Here is a 21853-nt window from a genome sequence, read left to right as displayed (position 1 = left end):
CCCTGTGGCCCTCAACCGTTCCTGATATGAGAGTCGACTTAGTTCTGGAACTGTTTTTGTCGCCCGGTGTTGAACTTTCTCTAAAGCAGCTTTGTCTTTCTGAAGATGAGTTCTCCATGCTTGGATACAATAATCCAATCATGGACGCACCACAGATTTATACAATTGACATGTTCGAATTCACTGTAGCCAATTTTTTTTTCTAAGGCAACTAACACAAAGCATTTAGGTAAACCTAATACATTCAGAATACATCTAATCGAGAAATGATTCAAACCTAATACACACCGAATACAATTGATCTAGAAATTAATAAAATTGAATACATTTGATCTAGAAATGTTAATATTTTTTAAATATATTGATCAAGGATTATTTTACCTAATATTTTTTAAATATAGTGTTCAAAGATTTTTATAACTAATATTTCTTAAATATATTGATCAAAGATTATTATACCTAATATATTCAAAATACATCTGATCTGTGAATGAGTAAAACTTAATACATTCAAAATACATCTTATATAGAAATGCATAAATTTAAGTGTGTTTTGATAGGTTTCTCGACGTCATTATCCGTGTATAGGGATCCATACTGGTGGAAATCCCCACACCGTGACTATTTACATGAAGTTAACAGCAATATTGCCGGATTCGGAGCAATTATCTGGATTTCATGTAGGCCTCTGTCCTGCAGGCGAGTGTGGGCTGGTGACAAGCACATTTCAGGAGGCCTATGACAAGGGAGGCATTAATAAAGGCTTATCTTGAAAACGTTTCCTGCCCGTGGTGACCTTCTACTGTCTTATCACCCATCCTGTGTAAAATATCTCACATCCTCCTCTTGCGACAAATGCCAGTGTTCATGCGACCGCTAGTGGTGTAGTGTGTGTTCTTCAGAGGTATAGTGTGTGTTCTTCTGAGGTGTACTGTGTGTTCTGAGGTGTAGTGTGTGTTCTTCAGAGGTGTAGTGTGTTCTTCAGAGGTGTAGTGTCTTCTTCAGAGGTGTAGTGTCTTCTTCAGAGGTGTAGTGTCTTCTTCAGAGGTGTAGTGTGTGTTCGTCTAAGGTGTAATGTGTTCTTCAGAGGTGTAGTGTGTGTTCTTCTAAAGTGTAATGTGTTCTTCAGTGTAGTATGTGTTCTTCTAAGGTGTAATGTGTTCTTCAGAGGTGTAGTGTGTGTTCTTCTGAGGTGTAGTGTGTGTTCTTCAGAGGTGTAGTGTGTGTTCTGAGATGTAGTGTGTGTTCTTCAGAGGTGTAGTGTGTGTTCTTCAGTAGTGTAATGTTCTTCGGTAGTGTAGTGTGAGTTCTTCAGTAGTGTAATGTGTTCTTCGGTGGTGTAATGTGTGCTTTTCAATGGTATAGTGTGTTTTTCAGAGGTGAAGTTACAAGAGGACCTTGACCTCATGTAACTTTCTACAGTCCTCATCTACTTTCACGTTCCTCGTCAGCTTTGCACCATCTGCAAACATTGACATGTCTGAGCTCACTCCTTCGGGCAGGTGGCGGTGAAGGTGTCAAGTCAACCTGCCTCCCCCTGTCCCACTAGGCTCTTCACCATATGCCACTACGCTATTTCAAACACAATTTCTGCTTTGTTCCTTTGCTTTTTTTGTTTGGGGGGGGGGTTCTGTCAGTTTGCCAGATGTCCCTTCACTCTTCAATACATTTTCACTAAGACAATGCTTGCTTACCATCTCTCCCAAATTAAAAAAAAAATGGAGCTCGCCAGCCCTCAACCCTCCACTGGTTTAATACGTGTTGTAGTAGGTGTTCTTCAGTGATGTAATATGTTCTTCAGGGGTGTGTATATCGAAGTGTTCTTATGGTTTAATGAGTGACCTTCCTCGTGATGCAACCCACAATAGTTGCCTGAATTCTAGGTATCTATTTATTGCTAGATGAACAGAGGAATCAGGTGGAAGGAAACATGCCAAAACGTCCCGCGCTGTCCGGGTACCGAACCTAGGACCATTCGGCTGTGAGGCGACTGTACTACCCATCTTTGAGCAACAAAAAAATAAAGAACCTGCCAGCAAAAACAATGGACGAAAAAAAAGGGTTGATAACAGCAGATAATATTCCTGACCACACAGCAAGGTTACATCCTATGATAATTTAGCATGTGTAGCTAGCTAAGTGTAGTTACAGTGTATCCCGTCTTCCCAATAGTCTTTGTCTTATAGCACCTTGACACTGGTGTTGGTTTAGGCATCCATCTCCTCACTCCATCCAACCTCCTACAACTGTCTTCGCAAAAGAGAACTTTCGCAAGTTTTCCAGAAACCTTAGCTTAAGTTTACTCACCTAGTTGTGCTTCCGGGGGTTGAGCTCTGGCTCTTTGGTCCCGCCTCTCAACTGTCAATCGACTGGTGTACAGATTCCTGTACTTACTGGGCTCAATCATATCTACATTTGAAACTGTGTATGGAGTCAGCCACCACCACATCACTGCCTAATACATTCCATCTGTTAACTACTCTGAAACTAAAAAAGTTCTTTCTAACGTCCTTGTGGCTCATTTGGGTACTCAGTTTCTACCTATGTCCCCTTGTTCGCGTACCACCCGTATTAAACAGTTTATCCTTATCTATCCTGTCAGTTCCTCCGAGAATTTTGTAGGTAGTGATCATGTCTCCCCTCACTCTTCTGTCTTCCAGTGTTTTGAGGTGCATTTCACGCAGTCTTTCCTCGTAACTCATGCCTCTTAGTTCTGGGACTAGCCTAGTGGCATACCTCTGAACTTTTTCCAGCTTCGCCTTGTGCTTGACAAGGTACGGACTCCATGCTGGGGTTCGCATACTCCAGGATTGGTGTTACATATGTGGTATACAAGATTTTGAATGATTCCTTACACAGGTTACTGAAGTTCTGATGTTAGCCAGCCTCGCATACGCCGCAGATGCTATTATTTTTATATGTGCTTCAGGAGACAGGGTTGGTGTGATATCAACTCCTAGATCTTTCTCTCTGTCCGTTTCTTGAAGGACTTCATCTCCCATTCGGTATCCAGTGTCTAGGCTCCTGTTTCCACCGCCTAGTTTCATTACCTTACATTTACTCAGGTTGAACTTCAGTAGTCATTTGTTGGACCATTCATTCAGTTTGTCTAGGTCATCTTGTAGCCTCATACTATCTTCCTCTATCTTAATCCTCCTCATAATTTTTGCATCATCGGCAAACAATGAGAGTAACGATTCTATACCCTCTGGGAGATCATTTACATATATCAGAAACAGTATAGGTCCAAGGACTGAACCCTGCGGGACTCCACTGGTGACGCCTCGCCAATCGGAGACATCGCCCCTCACTGTGACTCGCTGTCTTCTGTTGCTTAGGTACTCCCTTATCCAATGGAGTACCTTCCCTTTCACTCTTGCCTGTATCTCCAGCTTTTACACTCGCCTCTTGTGTGGTACTGTGTCAAAGGCTTTCTGGCAATCCAAAAATATGCAGTCTGCCCACCCCTATCTTTCTTGCCTGATTTTTGTTGCCTGGTCGTAGAATTCAATTAATCCTGTGAAGAAGGACTTACTATCCCTGAACCCATGTTGATGTTGTGTTACAAAGTTCCTTCGGTCCAGATGTTCCACTAGCTTTTTTCGCACAATCTTCTCCTTAACTTGCATGGTATGCAAGCTAGGGACACTGGCCTGTAGTTCAGTGCCTCCTGTCTATCCCCCTTCTTGAATATCGGGACTACATTAGCCGTCTTCCAAATTTTTGTCAGTTCCCCTGTTACCAGTGATTTGTTATTCACTATGGAGAGTGGTAGGCACAGTGCTTCTGCTCCTTCCTTTAGGGTCCAAGGGGAGATTCCATCTGAGCCTGTAGACTTTGTCACATCCAACTCTAGCAAATGCTTCCTTACATCCCCACTGGTAATCCCAAACTCTTCTAGTGGTGCCTGGTCAACTATTCCCTCTCTTATCTCTGGAACTTCTCTTTGCTTTAATGTGAAGACCTTCTAAAATTTCTTATTCAGTTCCTCGCACACTTCCTTGTCGTTAGCAGTGAATCTGTTTGCCCCTATCCTCAGTTTCATTACCTGTTCCTTCACTGTGGTTTTTCTCTTGATGTGGTTGTGCAGCAATTTAGATTGAATCTTTGCCTTGCTTGCTCTGTCATTTTCGTATTGCCCTTCTGCCTCTCTTCTCATCCTGACATATTCATTCCTGGCTCTCTGGTATCTTTCTCTGCTCTCAAGTGTCCTGTTATTTCTATAGTTACTCCACGCCCTTGTACTTTGTTGCTTTGCTAGCTTACATCTCTGATGTAACTACTATTTTTTTCCACACGCACACACAAACACCCCCACACCCCCCAGGAAGCAGCCCGTAACAGTTGTCTAACTCCCAGGTACCTATTTACTGCTGGTAACAGGGGGGACATCAGGGTGAAAGAAACTCTGCCCATTGTTTCTCGCAGGCGCCGGGAATGGAACCCGGGACACTGGATTACGTGGCCAACGTGCTGACCACACAGCCACCGGCACATACACATTGATTGATTGTGTGTGTGTGTGTGTGTGTGTGTGTGTGTGTGTGTGTGTGTGTGTGTGTGTGTGTGTGTGTGTGTGTGTGTGTGTGTGTGTGTGTGTGTGTGTGTACTCACCTAATTGTGCTTGCGGGGGTTGAGCTCTGGCTCTTTGGTCCCGCCTCTCAACTGTCAATCAACTGATGTACAGATTCCTCAGCCTACTGGGCTCTATCATATCTACATTTGAAACTGTGTATGGAGTCAGCCTCCATCACATCACTGTCTAATGCATTCCATCTATTAACTACTCTGAGACTGAAAAAGTTCTTTTTAACGTCCCTGTGGCTCATTTGGGTACTCAGTTTCCACCTGTGTCCCCTTGTTCGCATACCACCCGTGTTAAACAGTTTAATCTTTATCTACCCTGTCAATTCCTCTGAGAATTTTGTAGGTAGTGATCATGTCTCCCCTTACTCTTCTGTCTTCTAGTGTCGTGACGTGCATTTCTCGCAGTCTTTCTTCGTAACTCATGCCACTTAGTTCTCGGACTAGCCAAGTGGCATATCTCTGAACTTTTCCAAGTTACGCCTTGTGCTTGACAAGGTACGGGCTCCATGCTGGGGCCGCATACTCCAGGATTGGTCTTACATATGTGGTATACAAGGTTCTGAATGATTCCTTACACAGGTTCCTGAAGACAGTTCTGATGTTAGCCAGCCTCGCATACGCCGCAGATGTTATTCTTTTAATGTGGGCTTCAGGAGACAACTGGATTTGTTCATTTGATGTATCACGTTAGTGTGATCTCTGTGTGTGATGATGTAAGGGCGAAGAGGGAGAACGGCCTATTGACATAGCTCGGGTGCAGGGGGGGAAGGGGTGGTTGTGTAAAAGCCTGGTTTGTGCCTCGGAGAGGCTACGGGATCCAGTAAGTTCAGTAGAACTTCGGTTTCAACCCTTTTACCCTGTCGTAGCTCAGTCGATTAAGGCAGTGTCTGGGATGCTCCCGGACGCAGGTTCGAATCCTCGTCCACGGTCCCTTGTGGATTTGTTCATTTGATGTATCACGTTAGTGTGATCTCTGTGTGTGTCTCATACTGTCTTCCTCCGTCTTAATCCTCATAATTTTTGCATCATCAGCAAACAATGAGAGGAATGATTCTATACCATCTGGAAGATCATTTACATATATAAGAAACAGTATGGGTCCAAGGACTGAACCCTGCTGGACCCCACTGGTGACGTCTCGCCAATCTGAGACCTCACCCCGCACAGTGACTCGCTGTCCTTCTGTTACTTAGGTACTTCCTTATCCAATGGAGTACCTTCCCTTTCACTCCTGCCTGCATATCCAGCTTTCGCACTAGTCTCTGGCGTGGCACTGTGTCAAAGGCTTATTGTGTGTGTGTATTATTATATGAACGTGTGTGTGTGTGTGTGTGTGTGTGTATGTGTGTGTGTGTGTGTGTGTGTGTGTGTGTGTGTGTGTGTGTGTGTGTGTGTACGTGTGTGTGTGTGTGTGTGTGTGTGTGTGTGTGTGTGTGTGTGTGTGTGTGTGTGTGTGTGTGTGTGTGTGTGTGTGTGTGTGTGTGTGTACGTGTGTGTGTGTGTGTGTGTGTGTGTGTGTGTGTGTGTGTGTGTGTGTGTGTGTGTGTGTGTGTGTGTGTGTGTGTGTAATTACCTAAATGTAGTTACAGGATGAGAGGTACGCTCGTGGTGTCCCGTCTTCCCAGCACTCTTTGTGGTTTAGCGCTTTGAAACTACTGACGGTTTTGACCTCCACCACCTTCATACCTAACTTGTTCCAACCGTCTACCACTCAGGACGGAAGTCTTCCCTATCAATTTTATCGATTCCTGTTACTATCTTGTACGTAGTGATCATATCGCCTATTTTTCTTCTATCTTCTAGTTTTTGCATATTTAGTGCCGCTAACCTCTCCTCGTAGCTCTTGTCCTTCAGTTCTGGGAGCCACTTAGTGGCATGTCGTTGCACTTTTTCCAGTTTGTTGATGTGCTTCTTAAGATATGGGCACCACACAACCGCTGCATATTCTAGCTTTGGTCTAACAAAAGTCGTAAACAATTTCTTTAGTATTTCTCCATCCATATATTTAAAAGCAATTCTGAAGTTAGAAAGTGTAACATAGGCTCCTCGCACAATGTTCTTGATGTGGTCCTCAGGTGATAGTTTTCTATCTAGAACCACCCTAGATCCCTTTCTTTGTCAGAATTCTTTAAAGATTTCTCACATGAATTTATAAGTTGTGTGGGGTCTATGTTCTCCAATTTCACATCCATAACATGGCATTTATTAACATTAAATTTCATTTGCCAAATGTTGCTCCATATACTTATTTTGTCCAGGTCTTCTTGAAGGGCATGACAATCTTCGAGGTTTCTTATCTTCCCTATTATCTTAGCATCATCAGCAAACATGTTCATATAATTCTGTATTCCAACTGGTAGATCGTACCGATCGTAGATCGTAGATCGTAGATCGTAGATCGTAGATCACTGATGTTCAGGACTATCTTACAGGTAACTATCCACAGTCTCTGTACCTAACGCCTGGAAATTCCACTGATGTTAATGAGGTAATCCTTTCCCTTACAACCAAGTCTAGTGCCCTTGAGGAGATACCAACTTTAATTTACAAAAAAGCCTCCAGATTTTTTAGCTCCTGCCATTGCATTGCTCTTCAACAAGTCACTTGAACTCCAAACCTTTCCAGATATTCTAAAAAAAGCGAGAGTAACCCCATGTCCACAAATGTGGTGATCTCACTGACTGTTAACAACTTACAGACCTATATCAATTCTGACAAACTTGTCAAAAATATTTGAAAAACTAATCTACAAGCATCTTTACTCTTATCTAGCCAAACACAATATACTTAGCTCTTGTCAATATGGCTTCAGACCCCAAAAAAGCACTAATGATGAACTTATTAAGTATGATTAACTTGATACACGTAGCTCTTGATAAAAATGAGTTCCCTGTTGGGTTATTTGTGGACCTGCGTAAGACATTCGACACTATCAATCACCAAAACCTTCATTAAATTACATCATTATGGAGTCAGAGGTCACTCCCTGCAATACCTCAAATCTTACCTTACTGACAGACTCCAATATGTTTCTGTGAATAATTCAATTTCTCCCACCCTACTCATCAACATTGGTGTTCCTCAGGGCAGCATACTTGGCCCTTTCCTCTTTCTCATCTACATTAATGACCTTCCAAATGCCTCCCAACACCTTAAACCAATTCTATTTGCTGACGACACAACCTTCATTTATTCCAGTCCTGACCCCCTTGCTCTTAATGTCACAGTGAATACTGAGCTAAATAAAGTCCATCTTTAGCTAACTGCCAACAAACTCACCCTCAACATTGACAAAACTTTCTATATTTTGTTTGGCAATAAATCCTCAAATCAAATAAATCTCAGGATAAATAATACCCAAATTTGTAACAAAATAGACGGCAAATTCCTTGGCATTCATATTGACCACAAACTGAATTTCCAGGGACACATTCTAAATATATCAAAAAAAGTTTCAAAAACTGTTGGTATTCTTTCTAAGATCAGATATTATGTACCTCGCCCTGCCCTGGTGACGCTCTATTACTCCCTCATCTATCCTTATCTCAACTATGGTATCTGTGCTTGGGGTTCTACTACCCAAAATCATTTACGTCCTCTAATTACTCAACACAAAGCTGCTATTAGGACAATATCCAACTCTGGCCCCAGACATCACTCGGTACCCCTTCTCAAATCTCTGAATATGTTAGATATTAAGTCACTGCACATCCTCTTATGTGTATTATATATATATATATATATATATATATATATATATATATATATATATATATATATATATATATATATATATATATATATATATATATATATATATATATATATATAAAACGCTGAACTGTAATGCCAATCCTGACCTTAAAAGCTTCATTGAAGGTTGTAACAGAACCCATGAGCACCACACCAGAAACAAATACCTTTTTGATATTCCAAGAGTACGACTTAATCAAACTAGAAATGTTCTACAAATCAAGGGACCCAGAATGTGAAATGACCTTCCCAATCATGTTAAAAACTGTACCTCTCTCAACCAGTTTAAGATAAAAACTAAGCGCTACCTAATTAACTCCCTGTAACCTACCTTACCCCTATAATGTCACCCCATGTCTGTTATTTTTAAACAATGCTGTTTGTCGACCAAATTATATTTTTGCTGTTTTCCTGCCATGTTCCCCCCTATTTCATTTTTATTTTTTCTCAACACATTTTATTCTTTAATCTCAATTAGTATTAAGTTTTAGTCTTTGGTGTTTTTCCTGCCCGAAACGCTTTACGTAATTGTGGCTTTAGGCATTGTATGTATTAGCTCTATCTATAAATTCCATAATATCTGTATCACCCCTTGTACGTATGTACTTTACCTAAATAAACACTTGTATTTGTATTTGTATTTTATGTAGAAAATGAACATTACCGGTGCAAGAACTGAACCCTGTGGTACTCCACTCGTGGCATTCCTCCAGTCAGATACAATGCCTCTGATTACGGCCCTCATTTTTTTGTAAGTTAGGAAATTTTTCATCTATGTTAGAAGCTTACCTGTCACCCCTCCAATATGTTCCAGTTTCCAAAACAACCTCTTATGTGGAACTCTGTCGAAAGCCTTCTTTAGGTCCAGATAGATGCAGTCAACCCAACCATCTCTTTCCTGTAAAATCTCTGTGGCTCGATCATAGAAACTCAGTAAGTTCGTTACACAGGATCTTCCAGATCGAAAACCATGCTGTCTGATATTATATAGTTTTTCTCCAGGTGTTCTACCCATTTAGTTTTAATTATTTTCTCCAATATTTTGACTATTACACTTCTCAATGATACAGATCCCTAATTGAGTGGGTCTTCCCTGCTGCCACTTTTGTAGATTGGAACTATGTTAGCCTTTTTCCACACATCAGCTACAACTCCTGTATACAGAGATGCCTGACAAATCAGTTGAAGTGGAATGCTGAGCTCAGGTGCACATTCTGTCAGAACCCACGATGAAACTCCATCTCGGACCAACTGATTTGGTCTTACTTAGCTCCTTGAACATTTTTTTCACTTTGTCTCTAGACACCTCTATGTGCTCCATGTTGCTCTCTGGAATTGTTATTGCGTCTGGTTCACTGAAGATTTCATTTTGTGCAAACACACTTTGGAACTTTTCGGTTAATGCTTCACACATTTCCTTTTCATTTTCCGTGAATCTATTTCCCATTTTCAACCTCTGAATATTATCCTTTACCTGCAAATTTTTGTTTATAAATTTATAGAATAGACCTGGTTCTGTTTTACATTTGTCTGCAATCCCTTTTTCAAAATTTCGTTCTGCCTCTCTCCTCACTGCCGTGTAGTTGTTTCTCGCATCTTCATATCGCTGGTATGTTTGGGGGTTTGGCCTCTTCCTATATTGTTTCCATTTTTGTGTCTTTTGGTCTCTGGCCCTCTCGCAATTTCTGTTGAACCAATCCTGTTTCTTAGTTCTGCATCTCTGCTTTGGTATAAATTTGTTGTGCCTTTATCATATATTTCACAAAACTTGACATACATCTCATTTGCTTCCTTGCCTAGCATCAAGTCTGTCCAATTATACTCACTAAAAAAATGTCTACGGTTGCCATAATGTCCTCTCCTGAAGTCAGGTTTTTCAACTGCTTTAACCTCCTTATTTTCTTCCAAATTATAACGCATTGCATACTTTATTCCCAAAAAGACATGGTCACTTTTACCCAAGGGAGGAAGATACTGAATGTCAAATATCTCTTCCTCCTTCCTGGTAAATATCAAATGTAGCATGGAGGGAATGTCTCCTTCCCTCATCCTTGTAGCTTGTTTAACATGTTGATACAAGAATGTTTCCAGGATGAGGTCTACAAATCAACAGGTCCAAAAATCCTGTTCTAGCTTCATATGCTTCCCAGTCTATGGATTTCAAGTTGAAGTCGCCGATTATCAACAGTCGTGATCTATCTTTATCAGCTCTTACTATAATCTCTCTCATTATTGTTATAAGACCTTCTCGTTTACTATCTAGCTCCTCCTTTGACCATGTGCTGCTTGGCAGGTGGACTATATGCATTTATGATCATTAGTTTATCATCTTCATGGTAGATCTCTAGTGCTATTATGTCAACTTCTCGTGGATAGGCAGTCACTATTTCGTTCACCTTTAGGTGTTCTTTCACCAGCACAGCAACGCCACCGCCTTTCCTAATTTCTCTGTCCCGTCTGCAGATTGAGTAGCCCCTTGGGAATATGACCTCATTTAAAATAACATCTTCAAGTTTTGTCTCCGTGAGTGCAACAATGTCTGATGTCTGCCGCTGTATTACATCACTTAACTCCAGTATCTTCGATCTCACTCCATCTACATGTTGGTGTATATTATTTTCAGGAACATGTTTCCCCCTATCCTTATTCTTCACTACTCCTCTCTGTAATAATTTTGTTGGTTGCCTTTTTGTACCATTTTACTGGGCTGCCTACCCCTATCACTTTGTAGAAAAAAGAATTGATTTCTTCTTCGTTTCTCCTCTCATTTAGACGTTTTGCCTCTACGAGGTTTAGTTTCAGTTTAGCTTAGTTTAGTTTAGTTTAGTGTGTGTGTGTGTGTGTGTGTGTGTGTGTGTGTGTGTGTGTGTGTGTGTGTGTGTGTGTGTGTGTGTGTGTGTGTGTGTGTGTGTGTGTGTACTCACCTAATTGTGCCTTGCGGGGGTTGAGCTTTGGCTCTTTGGTCCCGCCTCTCAACTGTCAATCAACTGGTGTACAGATTCCTGAGCCTACTGGGCTCTGTCATATCTACATTTGAAACTGTGTATGGAGTCAGCCTCCACCACATCACTGCCTAATGCATTCCATTTATTAACTACTCTGACACTGAAAAAATTCTTTCTATCGTCTCTGTGGCTCATCTGGGTACTAAGTTTCCACCTGTGTCCCCTTGTTCGTGTCCCACCCGTGCTGAAGAGTTTGTCTTTGTCCACCCTGTCAATTCCTCTGAGAATTTTGTAGGTGGTTATCATGTCTCTCCTTACTCTTCTGTTTTCCAGGGATGTGAGGTTCAGCCTTTCCTCGTAGCTCATTCCTCTCAGTTCCGGGACGAGCCTGGTGGCATACCGCTGAATCTTCTCTAACTTTGTCTTGTGTTTAACTAGGTATGGACTCCAGGCTGGAGCTGCATACTCCAGGATTGGTCTTACATACGTGGTATACAGGGTTGTATGTATACTACATATACATACGTGGTATATGTGTGTGCTCACCTAGCTGTGGGTTTCAGGGAGGGAAGGGCGGGATGACCTTCATCTATTGGGCCTTGCCTCTTACCTGTAATTCCCAGTCTGCCTCCAATACTTCCTTTGTTCGGTCCATTAATTTGAATTTCTTACTAAATTTCGTCTATGTTTTTTACGGTTAATTTATAAATTACGGTTCCTCTACCACAGCTGTAACATCAGGGTTTGCTATTCATTTTATCAATATAAAATTACCAATATACAAAGTTATTAATATGGCTTTTGTAGCTAAATTGTATTTTTTCTGGAGATAAGACGACCCAGGGGCAGGGGTGCCAGATTTGAGTTGCCGAAAGTCGCGAGTTCAAACTTTAGAATAAAAGTAGCCAAATATTTTTTTCCCCGATTGATTCGCTTTTCAGAATAAACAGCCCAGCTTATTTTAACTGTAGCCGAAAAAGTAGTAAGTAGCGACATACATGAGGGCTTTTTAATTGAATACAATTATCCTTATTGGTAACCCAATTGGGCTACAAGTAGCCCAATCTGGCATCCCTAGCCAGGGCCGAGATACATCAAGCATTTACATGGCCACTTTACGAAAGCTGTACATATTTCCTCAAATATGTGGATATGCTCATTGCTCTAATAAATAAACAATATTTATTAAACAGTGTCCGAGCTGGGGAACGCTGCAGAGTCATTCACAACCCAAGGTTATTATTGTTATAAACAATCTCATAGTGCCTCGGAGCTCATAAACTGTGTATTTTTTTTTTAATAATAAATAAAAACTAAGCCGCCATGATTGAAGAAAGATGTATAGATTTCGCAAGTGGACACGTAAATGTGTGATGACTCCTCATCCATTGTTGTGCAAAGCGTAATTCCACATACAAAATTAACAATGTTCCACGCATTTTTGTAAGATAATTAAATACATTTCAGTGATCGTTGAAGCCTCACATTGTGCTTCTTGAGCCACATGTAAGCTCCTCTTCTCAATTTAGAGTGAACTCTTTAAAAAGAATGTCTGGAAAGTACGGAGAATAGTCCAATACAGCTAATTATTAAGATTTAATATCTAAAAAATACGAAGTATAGGCCTATTGAGTGAAATAATAAGAAAACATATAATGAAAATACGGAATCTACGGAATACGGAATCACAGTCTATTCTGTGAATCCTTAACAACTTCTATTACGAAATTCAGATTACTGGGCTTATTGTATAGACTACTGTTTAAAAATTTAAATTTATATTCTCACGATCTAAAAACCCAGACTGGAATCTAATATGAAAAGAGAATTTAGACTATGACGTAAATTTAAGACTGGAGAATAGGTCGTATGAACAAGACGCGGAGTGAGCACAGAGGAAGCCACCAACATGGGCAAGAAATGTAGCAAGTTTGTTAAGCGAGACACAGCCCAGAACACTCTCCACACCAACCAAGGTAAGACGCCAAACATTGCGTTTGTATACTAATATTCCTCAATTATGCCTTTTGAAAACATATTTTCATGTAAGACAGTAATTGGTGCAGTTTGCTAATAACAGAGTGGATATTTTCATGTAGTCTGTATTCGGCCCCGTCTCTGCCCGACCACTAAAAAAAAAAAAAAAAAATTGGACTGGACGGTAGAGACGGTCTCGCTTTATGCAGGTCGGCGTTCAATCCCCGACCGTCCAAGCGGTTGGGTACCATTCCTTCCCTCCGTCTCATCCCAAATCGTTATCCTGACCCCTTCCAAATGCTATATAGTTTAATGGCTTGGCATTTTCTCCTGATAATTCCTTCCTTCCCATGTCTCCAACACAGGCGTGACCATTTATGGTAACCATCATTTATACCTTCAAGTGTTTTTACAATCCTAAACAGAATACTTATATATTTTCGTCTGTCTCCGAGGCCAGGATCCATCAAGCATTTACGCAACCTCTTGCGAAACCTGTACATCTTTTCTCATTCATGGCGGCTTTGTTTACATTTATTAAACTGTTTATGAGTTCCGAAGCACTACGAGGTTGTCTATAACAGTAATAACCTTGGGTTGTAGAATTCCCAAGCTCTTAAACTGTTTAATACATGTAACAAAGCCTCTATAATTGATCAAAGATGTACAGGTTTCGTAAGTGGTTAGGCACTTACAATTCATCAGTTGCATGACTGATTTTATTTTGTTATTTATTGTTATTTATTTATATATACAAGAGTTCCTACCTTCTTATAAAGCCACTAGCACGCGTAGCGTTTCGAGCAAGTCCTTAATCCTAGTTTTCCCCGGAATACGACCCCGAAAAATCGTTGAACAACCAGATACCCATTCACTGCTGGGTGAACAGAGGCTACAGTTAAGGATTGGCGCCTAGTCAATCCTCCCCGGCCTGAATATGACCCCAGGCCAAAGTGCTCACGAAACGCCAGGCGTGTGTTACCACTTCGCCACGGGGACTGATGAATCCTGACCCAGCCCGTCCTCCAAAGAGCCAAAAGTGATTCCCTGCACCCGCCAAACCCCAGCTGTTTATGAAGGAAAAACGGTTTACACATGACTCACAACTGATTTCGTTCAAACACTTCCGGAACAATGTGCTTCATTGACGAATTTTGTTCGAACCACAATGCTTTAAATGCTTCACCCACGTACTACAAATACAAATAATCGCCAACAGAACCTAACCTATGCCTACATATGCACAATATGCTTATATATTATAATATTAATTTATATTTGAGGACATTTCTGTTTTGAATGAATATCATGTAAAAATTTATGAATGCGTCTGTGGTGTCGACCGCTGGATGGAATGGACTTGAGTCGAGGAATGGGTTGAAATGCTTCACCCGGGTATTACAAATACAAATAATCGCCAACAGAACCTAACATAACCTAACCTAACCAGTGCCTAAATATGTACAATATGGTAATATAAAATAATATTACATTATATTGAAGAAAATTCCTGTTTTGAATGAACAGCGTGTTAAAATTGACGAATGCGTCTTTGGAGTTGACTGCTGGATGGAATGGACTTGGTCTGAGGATAGGATGGAGAGAGAGTGCATGTATTACCTATTTGTGCCTGCAGGGTCGGGCTCTTAGCTCTTGGACCTCGCCTTTCTAATCGTCAGTTGTCTAATGTACCAACTCCCGACATATTTTTCTTCTTCATTGTAACTATATATATTTCTCTCTAACGCACACATAATACTGAGCAATTTGGAGAATATTGACCCAGACCACTTCTTTAAAAGTTCAGATGTAACATAAACAAGGAGCAACGGTTTCAATATCAGCAAACCACAAAAGGACAGAAAACAGGCGATGCTTTTTCACCCACATGGTTATAAACCCATGGAACCGCCTGCTCGTCGAAGCCGTAAATGCTAACAATACTGCTGAATTTCAAAATCCAGGTCGATAAAATCATCAGGAGAAATGTGGGGGGGGGGGGAGGCACTTTACAAGCCGCCGGCTTTCTAGAGAGAAACTGGCCCTCAGGTAAATTCACAGGAGAGAAGCTGCATTGTAGACCGGAAGAAGATAAGATTTAAAAGAAGCTATCCGACAAGAGTAAACACCTCCATCCCCCAACCACTGACTGTTCCCATAGAGTCCGGTCTACAACCGTACCCATATTACATTATCACGTCATAGTGACGTCACACCTCGTACACTCCATAGATAAAACACAACATTTTATCTCATATTTTCGTTGGGTAGATTCAGGTTAGGATATAGTTAGGTTCCCGCCCAGTGGACACAATATCCAAGAGTGGTAGCTAGTTCGACGATGAATCGTGATTGATTTGGATATTGTGCCCACTGGGCACAATATCCAAGAGCATACGACGATGACTATCCTTGGATAAACGACGTACAATCAATGGTGCTCCAACATGTTCCCAGTGGGCACAACATCCAGTAGTGTTGATATAATGAAGAATCAGCGTTAGTCTTGGATACTTTGTCCACCGTGACGTTACGAAGTAGCTCCTATTGGTCCATACGAGGCAGCTCCTATTGATTCATACAAGGCAGTTCCTATTGGTACATACAAGGCAGGTCCTATTGGCCCATACGAGGCAGCTCCTAATAATCCATACGAGGCAGCTCCTAATAATCCATACGAGGCAGCTCCTAATAATCCATACGAGGCAGCTCCTAATAATCCATACGAGGCAGCTCCTATTGGCCAATAAGAGGCAGCTCTTAATAATCCACACGAGGCAGCTCCTATTGGCCAATAAGAGGCAACTCCTATTAGTCCATACGAGACACCTCCTATTGGTCCATACAAGGCATCTCCTATTGGTCCATACAAGGCAGCTCCTATATCCTCGCAAACTCATCACATATATGTCTACCCTATCTATCAAACATTCCACGCAATTTTTAATGCAGTTATTTCTTTAAAAGCAGAATATGGTTAATTTTTCCTTACACAATGCTAAACCCAACTAATTCCGTTTAAAGTGCTAAGGAAACGTGCCTGAGCTCGCGGAGTTCACTTGGCGCACTTGACTGAGGAAGTCCGTTGTCTGACACCCAAACGAATATTCCAGGAAATAAACGTATACAACGGATATGGGCTGTTACTTCAAGTGACACATATACTCTAGAGGAAAAAAATGCACGTTACGATTTCATTCACGGGTATTACTGTATTTCTTAATACACTTCATTTTATTCATGTGCGTTACGAATGGGTTGTGACCCACTAATTTACCTGAGGGCCACCACTTCTAGTGGTCTTGATGAGGACAGGAAGCCAGCGGCTTGTCAAATGTCCTCCCCCCTCCCCCGCCTCCAGTGTTCCTGAGGATTTTTTCCAGCTAAATTTTAAGCTGAAGTAATTTTTCGACCATTTTCTACCAAACCTGTAGAAAACGTCCCCTTCTTGTCTTCGTCGAGGACACTAGAAAGATAGTGGTCCTCAGGTAACTTCAGGTAATTCTGAATGAGTTTGGGTGGATGTAGGAGCTGCCATCGTATGGTGTACAAGACCTGCTGCAGTTTCTTTAACTCTTATGATAATATTCTATCGTCAATTGAGAATTTGTAATTGTAGCAAACGATAGACTTGATTTCTTCTAAGATATGTTTTACTTTGACAGATGGCATACCAGAGAGCACTGCACCCTCCCCGCAGACAGCCGAGCAGTCAGGGCAGATAAAAGCAGGGAGTCTCCAACCACCAGTGCCAGAGGAGAGGATGCAGCTCGTGGTGGGCATGTATTCCTTCGTCGCTAGGGGCCCCTCCGAGCTCAGCTTCAACAAGGGCGACATCATGGAGGTCCTTCAGAGTTCGTAAGTTTTTCAAAACTGTGAATATAATTCTATGTTCTCAGGAATCTGTACACCAGTTGATTGACAGTTGAGAGGCGGGACCAAAGAGCCAAAGCTCAACCTCCGCAAGGACAATTAGGTGAGTACAATTAGGTGAGTACAGGAAGCCTGGACTTGGGCTTATCGTAAGCCTATTGCTGCCCTCCTCGGGATGTAACCTACAATAGGTGACTAACTCCCAGGTATATTTTCTTCTAGAAGAACAGAGGCATCAGGTGTAAGGAGCGCCTAGGGCCTAGGCCAACGACTCACCCTCCCCATGATGCGACCCACAACAGTTACCTAACTACTAAGTTCCTATTTTACTGTCTGGTGGACAAAGGCATCAAGTGAAAGGAAACGTGCCCAACTGTTTCCTTTTCCGGATTCAATCTCCGGACGTGCTGCCCTGTCCGGAGATTGAACCCGGGTCCCTCAGATGTGATTCAACACACAACAGCTTCTTGCAAACATTTTTTTTTTTAGATATATACAAGAGCTGTTACATTCTTGTACAGCCACTAGTACGCGTAGCGTTTCGGGCAGGTCCCTGGAATACGATCCCCGCCGCGAAGAATCGTTGTTACAACCAAGTACACATTTTATTGTTGAGTTAAACAGAGGCTACAGTTATGGATATGCGGCCAGTAAATCCTCCCTGGCCAGGATACGAACCCATGACAAAGCGCTCGCGGAACGCCAGGCGAGTGTCTTACCACTACACCACGGAGACGGTATATTTATTTATAACTGTATATTTAATTTGCAATCTTTCTAAACAGCGGAACTGAGCGGTGGACGTCGCGTAAAAGCAAGAAACAGAATTCATCAAACATTCACGTGTCCACTTACGAAACCTGTACATCTCTCCTCGATTATGGCGGCTTAGTTTACATTTATGAAATAGTTTGCGAGCTGGGAAGCGCTGAGATATCGTTCAGTACCCAAGGTTATTATTGTTATAAACAACCTCGTAGTGCTTCGGGGCTTATAAACGGTTTAATAAATGCAAATTAAGCCGCTGTAACTGAAGATAGATGAACAGGTTTCGTAACTGGAACTTAATAACAGCATCCCCACAGGGTTATGACCGTGGTCTGGCATACCCTGGGTGACCGCCGGGGGGGGGGGGGTGACCTGAGGTGACCTACAGGTATTATCGACAGGTATTATCGACAGGTATCACCGACAGGTATTATCGACAGGTATTATCGACAGGTATCATCGACAGTATTATCGACAGGTATTATCGACAGGTATCACCGACAGGTATTATCGACAATTATCACCGACAGGTATTATCGACAGGTATTATCGACAGGTATCACCGACAGGTATTATCGACAGGTATTATCGACAGGTATTATCGACAGGTATTATCGACAGGTATCATCGACAGTATTATCGACAGGTATTATCGACAGGTATCACCGACAGGTATTATCGACAGGTATTATCGACAGGTATCACCGACAGGTATTATCGACAGGTATTATCGACAGGTATTATCGACAGGTATTATCGACAGGTATCATCGACAGTATTATCGACAGGTATTATCGACAGGTATCACCGACAGGTATTATCGACAGGTATTATCGACAGGTATCACCGACAGGTATTATCGACAGGTATTATCGACAGGTATTATCGACAGGTATCACCGACAGGTATCACCGACAGGTATCATCGACAGGTATTATCGACAGGTATCACCGACAGGTATTATCGACAGGTATTATCGACAGGTATCACCGACAGGTATTATCGACAGGTATTATCGACAGGTATCACCGACAGGTATTATCGACAGGTATCATCGACAGGTATTATCGACAGGTATTATCGACAGGTATCAACGACAGGTATCATCGACAGGTATTATCGACAGGTATCACCGACAGGTATTGTCGACAGGTATCATCGACAGGTATTATCGACAGGTATTATCGACAGGTATCACCGACAGGTATCATCGACAGGTATCATCGACAGGTATCATCGACAGGTATTATCGACAGATATTATCGACAGGTATCACCGACAGGTATTATCGACAGATATCACCGACAGGTATTATCGACAGGTATCACCGACAGGTATCATCGACAGGTATTATCGACAGGTATCATCGACAGGTATTATCGACAGGTATCATCGACAGGTATTACCGACAGGTATCACCGACAGGTATTATCGACAGGTATCATCGACAGGTATTATCGACAGGTATCACCGACAAGTATTATCGACAGGTATTATTGACAGATATCACCGATAGGTATTATCGACAGGTATTATCGACAGGTATCATCGACAGGTATTATCGACAGGTATTATCATCAGGTATCATCGACAGGTATTATCGACAGGTATTATCATCAGGTATCATCGACAGGTATTATTGACAGGTATTATCGACAGGTATTATCGACAGGTATTATCATCAGGTATCATCGACAGGTATTATCGACAGGTATTACCGACAGGTATTACCGACAGGTATTATTGACAGGTATCATCGACAGGTATTATCGACAGGTATTACCGACAGGTATTATTGACAGGTATTATCGACAGGTATTACCGACAGGTATTATTGACAGGTATCATCGACAGGTATTATCGACAGGTATTTCCGACAGGTATTACCGACAGGTATTATTGACAGGTATCATCGACAGGTATCGGGGTTTTTAACTAGTTGGTAGGACGACCATCTTGTATATATCAATCCCGAGTTCGATTCCTCGATGATTCAAGTAAATGACAAACACACACACACACACTCTTGGTAGGGGCCTGGTAGCCTGGTGAATAGCGCGCAGGACTCATAATTCTGTGGCGCGGGTTCGATTCACGCACCACAGATATGGGCAAGGTTTCTTTCACACTGAACGCCCCTGTTACCTAGCAGTAAATAGGTACCTGGGAGTTAGTCAGTTGTCACGGGCTGATTCCTGGTGTGTGTGGGGGGGGGGGGAAGTAGTTATTAAACAGTTGATTGACAGTTGAGAGGCGGGCCGAAAGAGCAAAGCTCAACCCCCGCAAACACAACTAGGTGAATACACACACAAGGGGGCCGGTGGCTGACTGGACAACACGCTGAACGCATGATCCTGTGGTCCCGGGTTCGATTCCCGGCGCCGGCGAAAAACAATGGGCAGATTTTCTTTCACCCTGATGCCCCTGTTACCTAGCAGTAAATAGGTACCTGGGAGTTAGTCAGCTGTCACGGGCTGCTTCCTGGTGTGGGTGTGTATGTTTGTGTGTGTGTGTGTGGGTGGGTGGTGTAAAAAAAAAGTAGTTAGTACAGTTGATTGACAGTTGAGAGGCGGGCCGAAAGAGCAGAGCTCAACCCCCGCAAGCACAACTAGGTGAACACACACACACACACACACACACACACACACACACACACACACACACACACACACACACACACACACACACACACACACACACACACACACACACACACGCACGCACGCGCGCGCGCGCATATGCTGGATGCAGCCCAAAACATCAAAGATACCTATTTACAGCTAGGTGAACTCAGACATAAGGTAAAAGAAAACGAGCACCTATGTTTCCTTTCTGCCGTGGGGATCGAACCCTGTTGTCGAGTTACTTTGAGAAGCTAGAAGCATTAAATATGTCAAAACAAGATAAGATCTCATCTTATGTCAAAAAATGTCTTATGTCATCTAAAATGTCAAAATATGTCATCAAAATATGTCATCTCAAGATAAGAAACTATAAGATAAAAGAAAGAGGTGATATCACCACTTACAAAATACTAACAGGAATCGATCAAATTGATAAAGAGGAATTCCTGAAACCAGCAACTTCGTTAACAAGAGGACACAGATTCAAACTAAGGAAACAAAGGTAGCAAAAAATATTAGAAAGTTTTATTTTGCAAACAGAGTGGTAGACTGTGTTTGAACAAAGTCAAACACTCTGGTTGGAACAAGCTAAGTGAGATGATGGTGGTGGAGGCCAAAACTGTTAGTAGTTTCAAAGCATTATATGACAAAGAGTACTGGGAAGACGGGACACCACGAGCTTAGCTTTCATCCTGTAATGACACTTAGGTAATTACACATGGGTGGCAAGCACTAGTAACATACCCACTCTACCACCGACAGCGTCATAAGCGCAGTAAAAGTGGTGAGACCCTCACCCAGCTGCTCTCATGTTCATAAACTGCAGATATGTCAACATTTTCCTGAACACACTGGGATCGTGTTCAGCATCCTGTGATCTAGCGGAGTGAAGTTATCCTTGAAATCATTGCTCCTAGCAGGCTTTCTGTCCCCGACATTGAGGAAAGATAGACTATGTGCGATAATGGATCTGATGAAAATTGGGACACTAAATAGGCAAGAATATAAGCGTTAAAAGAATAGCCATTTTATCTGAATTTACCTGAGGGGCCACTATCTCTCTAGTGGCCTCGACGAGGACAGGAAGCCGACGACTTGTCAAAGGCTCCCCATTTGTCCTGCACTTTACTTGCCTTTATTCAGGGATAAATTAGTTATTTGCTGTCAGAAACTTTGGTATCGAGATTCATCAAGAATTTATGTGTCTACTTACGAAACCTGTACACAAACAGATTGCAGAAACAATTTCTTCAATCATGGCGGCTTTGTCTGTATTTATTAAACAGTCTATTAGCTGGAAAGACCACGAGGTCGTTCACAACCTAA

At 42.0% G+C, this 21853-nt stretch overlaps 1 protein-coding gene across 10 annotated transcripts in view; it reads left to right on the top strand.

The window, feature by feature from the left end:
• Positions 1 to 860: 860 nt before the first annotated feature.
• LOC123757972 (tyrosine-protein kinase Src64B) overlaps positions 861 to 21853 on the top strand; it is a 31458-nt gene continuing 10465 nt past the window's right edge. The window contains exons 1-3 of one of the 10 annotated variants that reach the window (XM_045741996.2): positions 861 to 904; positions 12753 to 13261; positions 16928 to 17120. In XM_045741996.2, the coding sequence (XP_045597952.1) occupies positions 13195 to 13261; positions 16928 to 17120 (260 nt within the window). In that variant the 5' untranslated portion in view covers positions 861 to 904; positions 12753 to 13194. Of the gene's footprint in view, positions 946 to 967; positions 1263 to 12752; positions 13262 to 16326; positions 16761 to 16927; positions 17121 to 21853 lie in introns of those variants that run through there. The other 9 variants (XM_045741998.2, XM_045742003.2, XM_069338815.1 and 6 more) reach the window with 9 other exon arrangements.

This window comes from Procambarus clarkii, chromosome 40, assembly GCF_040958095.1.
Source record: "Procambarus clarkii isolate CNS0578487 chromosome 40, FALCON_Pclarkii_2.0, whole genome shotgun sequence".
NCBI classification, from domain to species: Eukaryota; Metazoa; Arthropoda; class Malacostraca; order Decapoda; family Cambaridae; genus Procambarus; species Procambarus clarkii.
The sequence above is the reverse complement of the archived record's forward strand: the minus strand, read 5'-3'. Positions and strand labels throughout refer to the sequence as shown.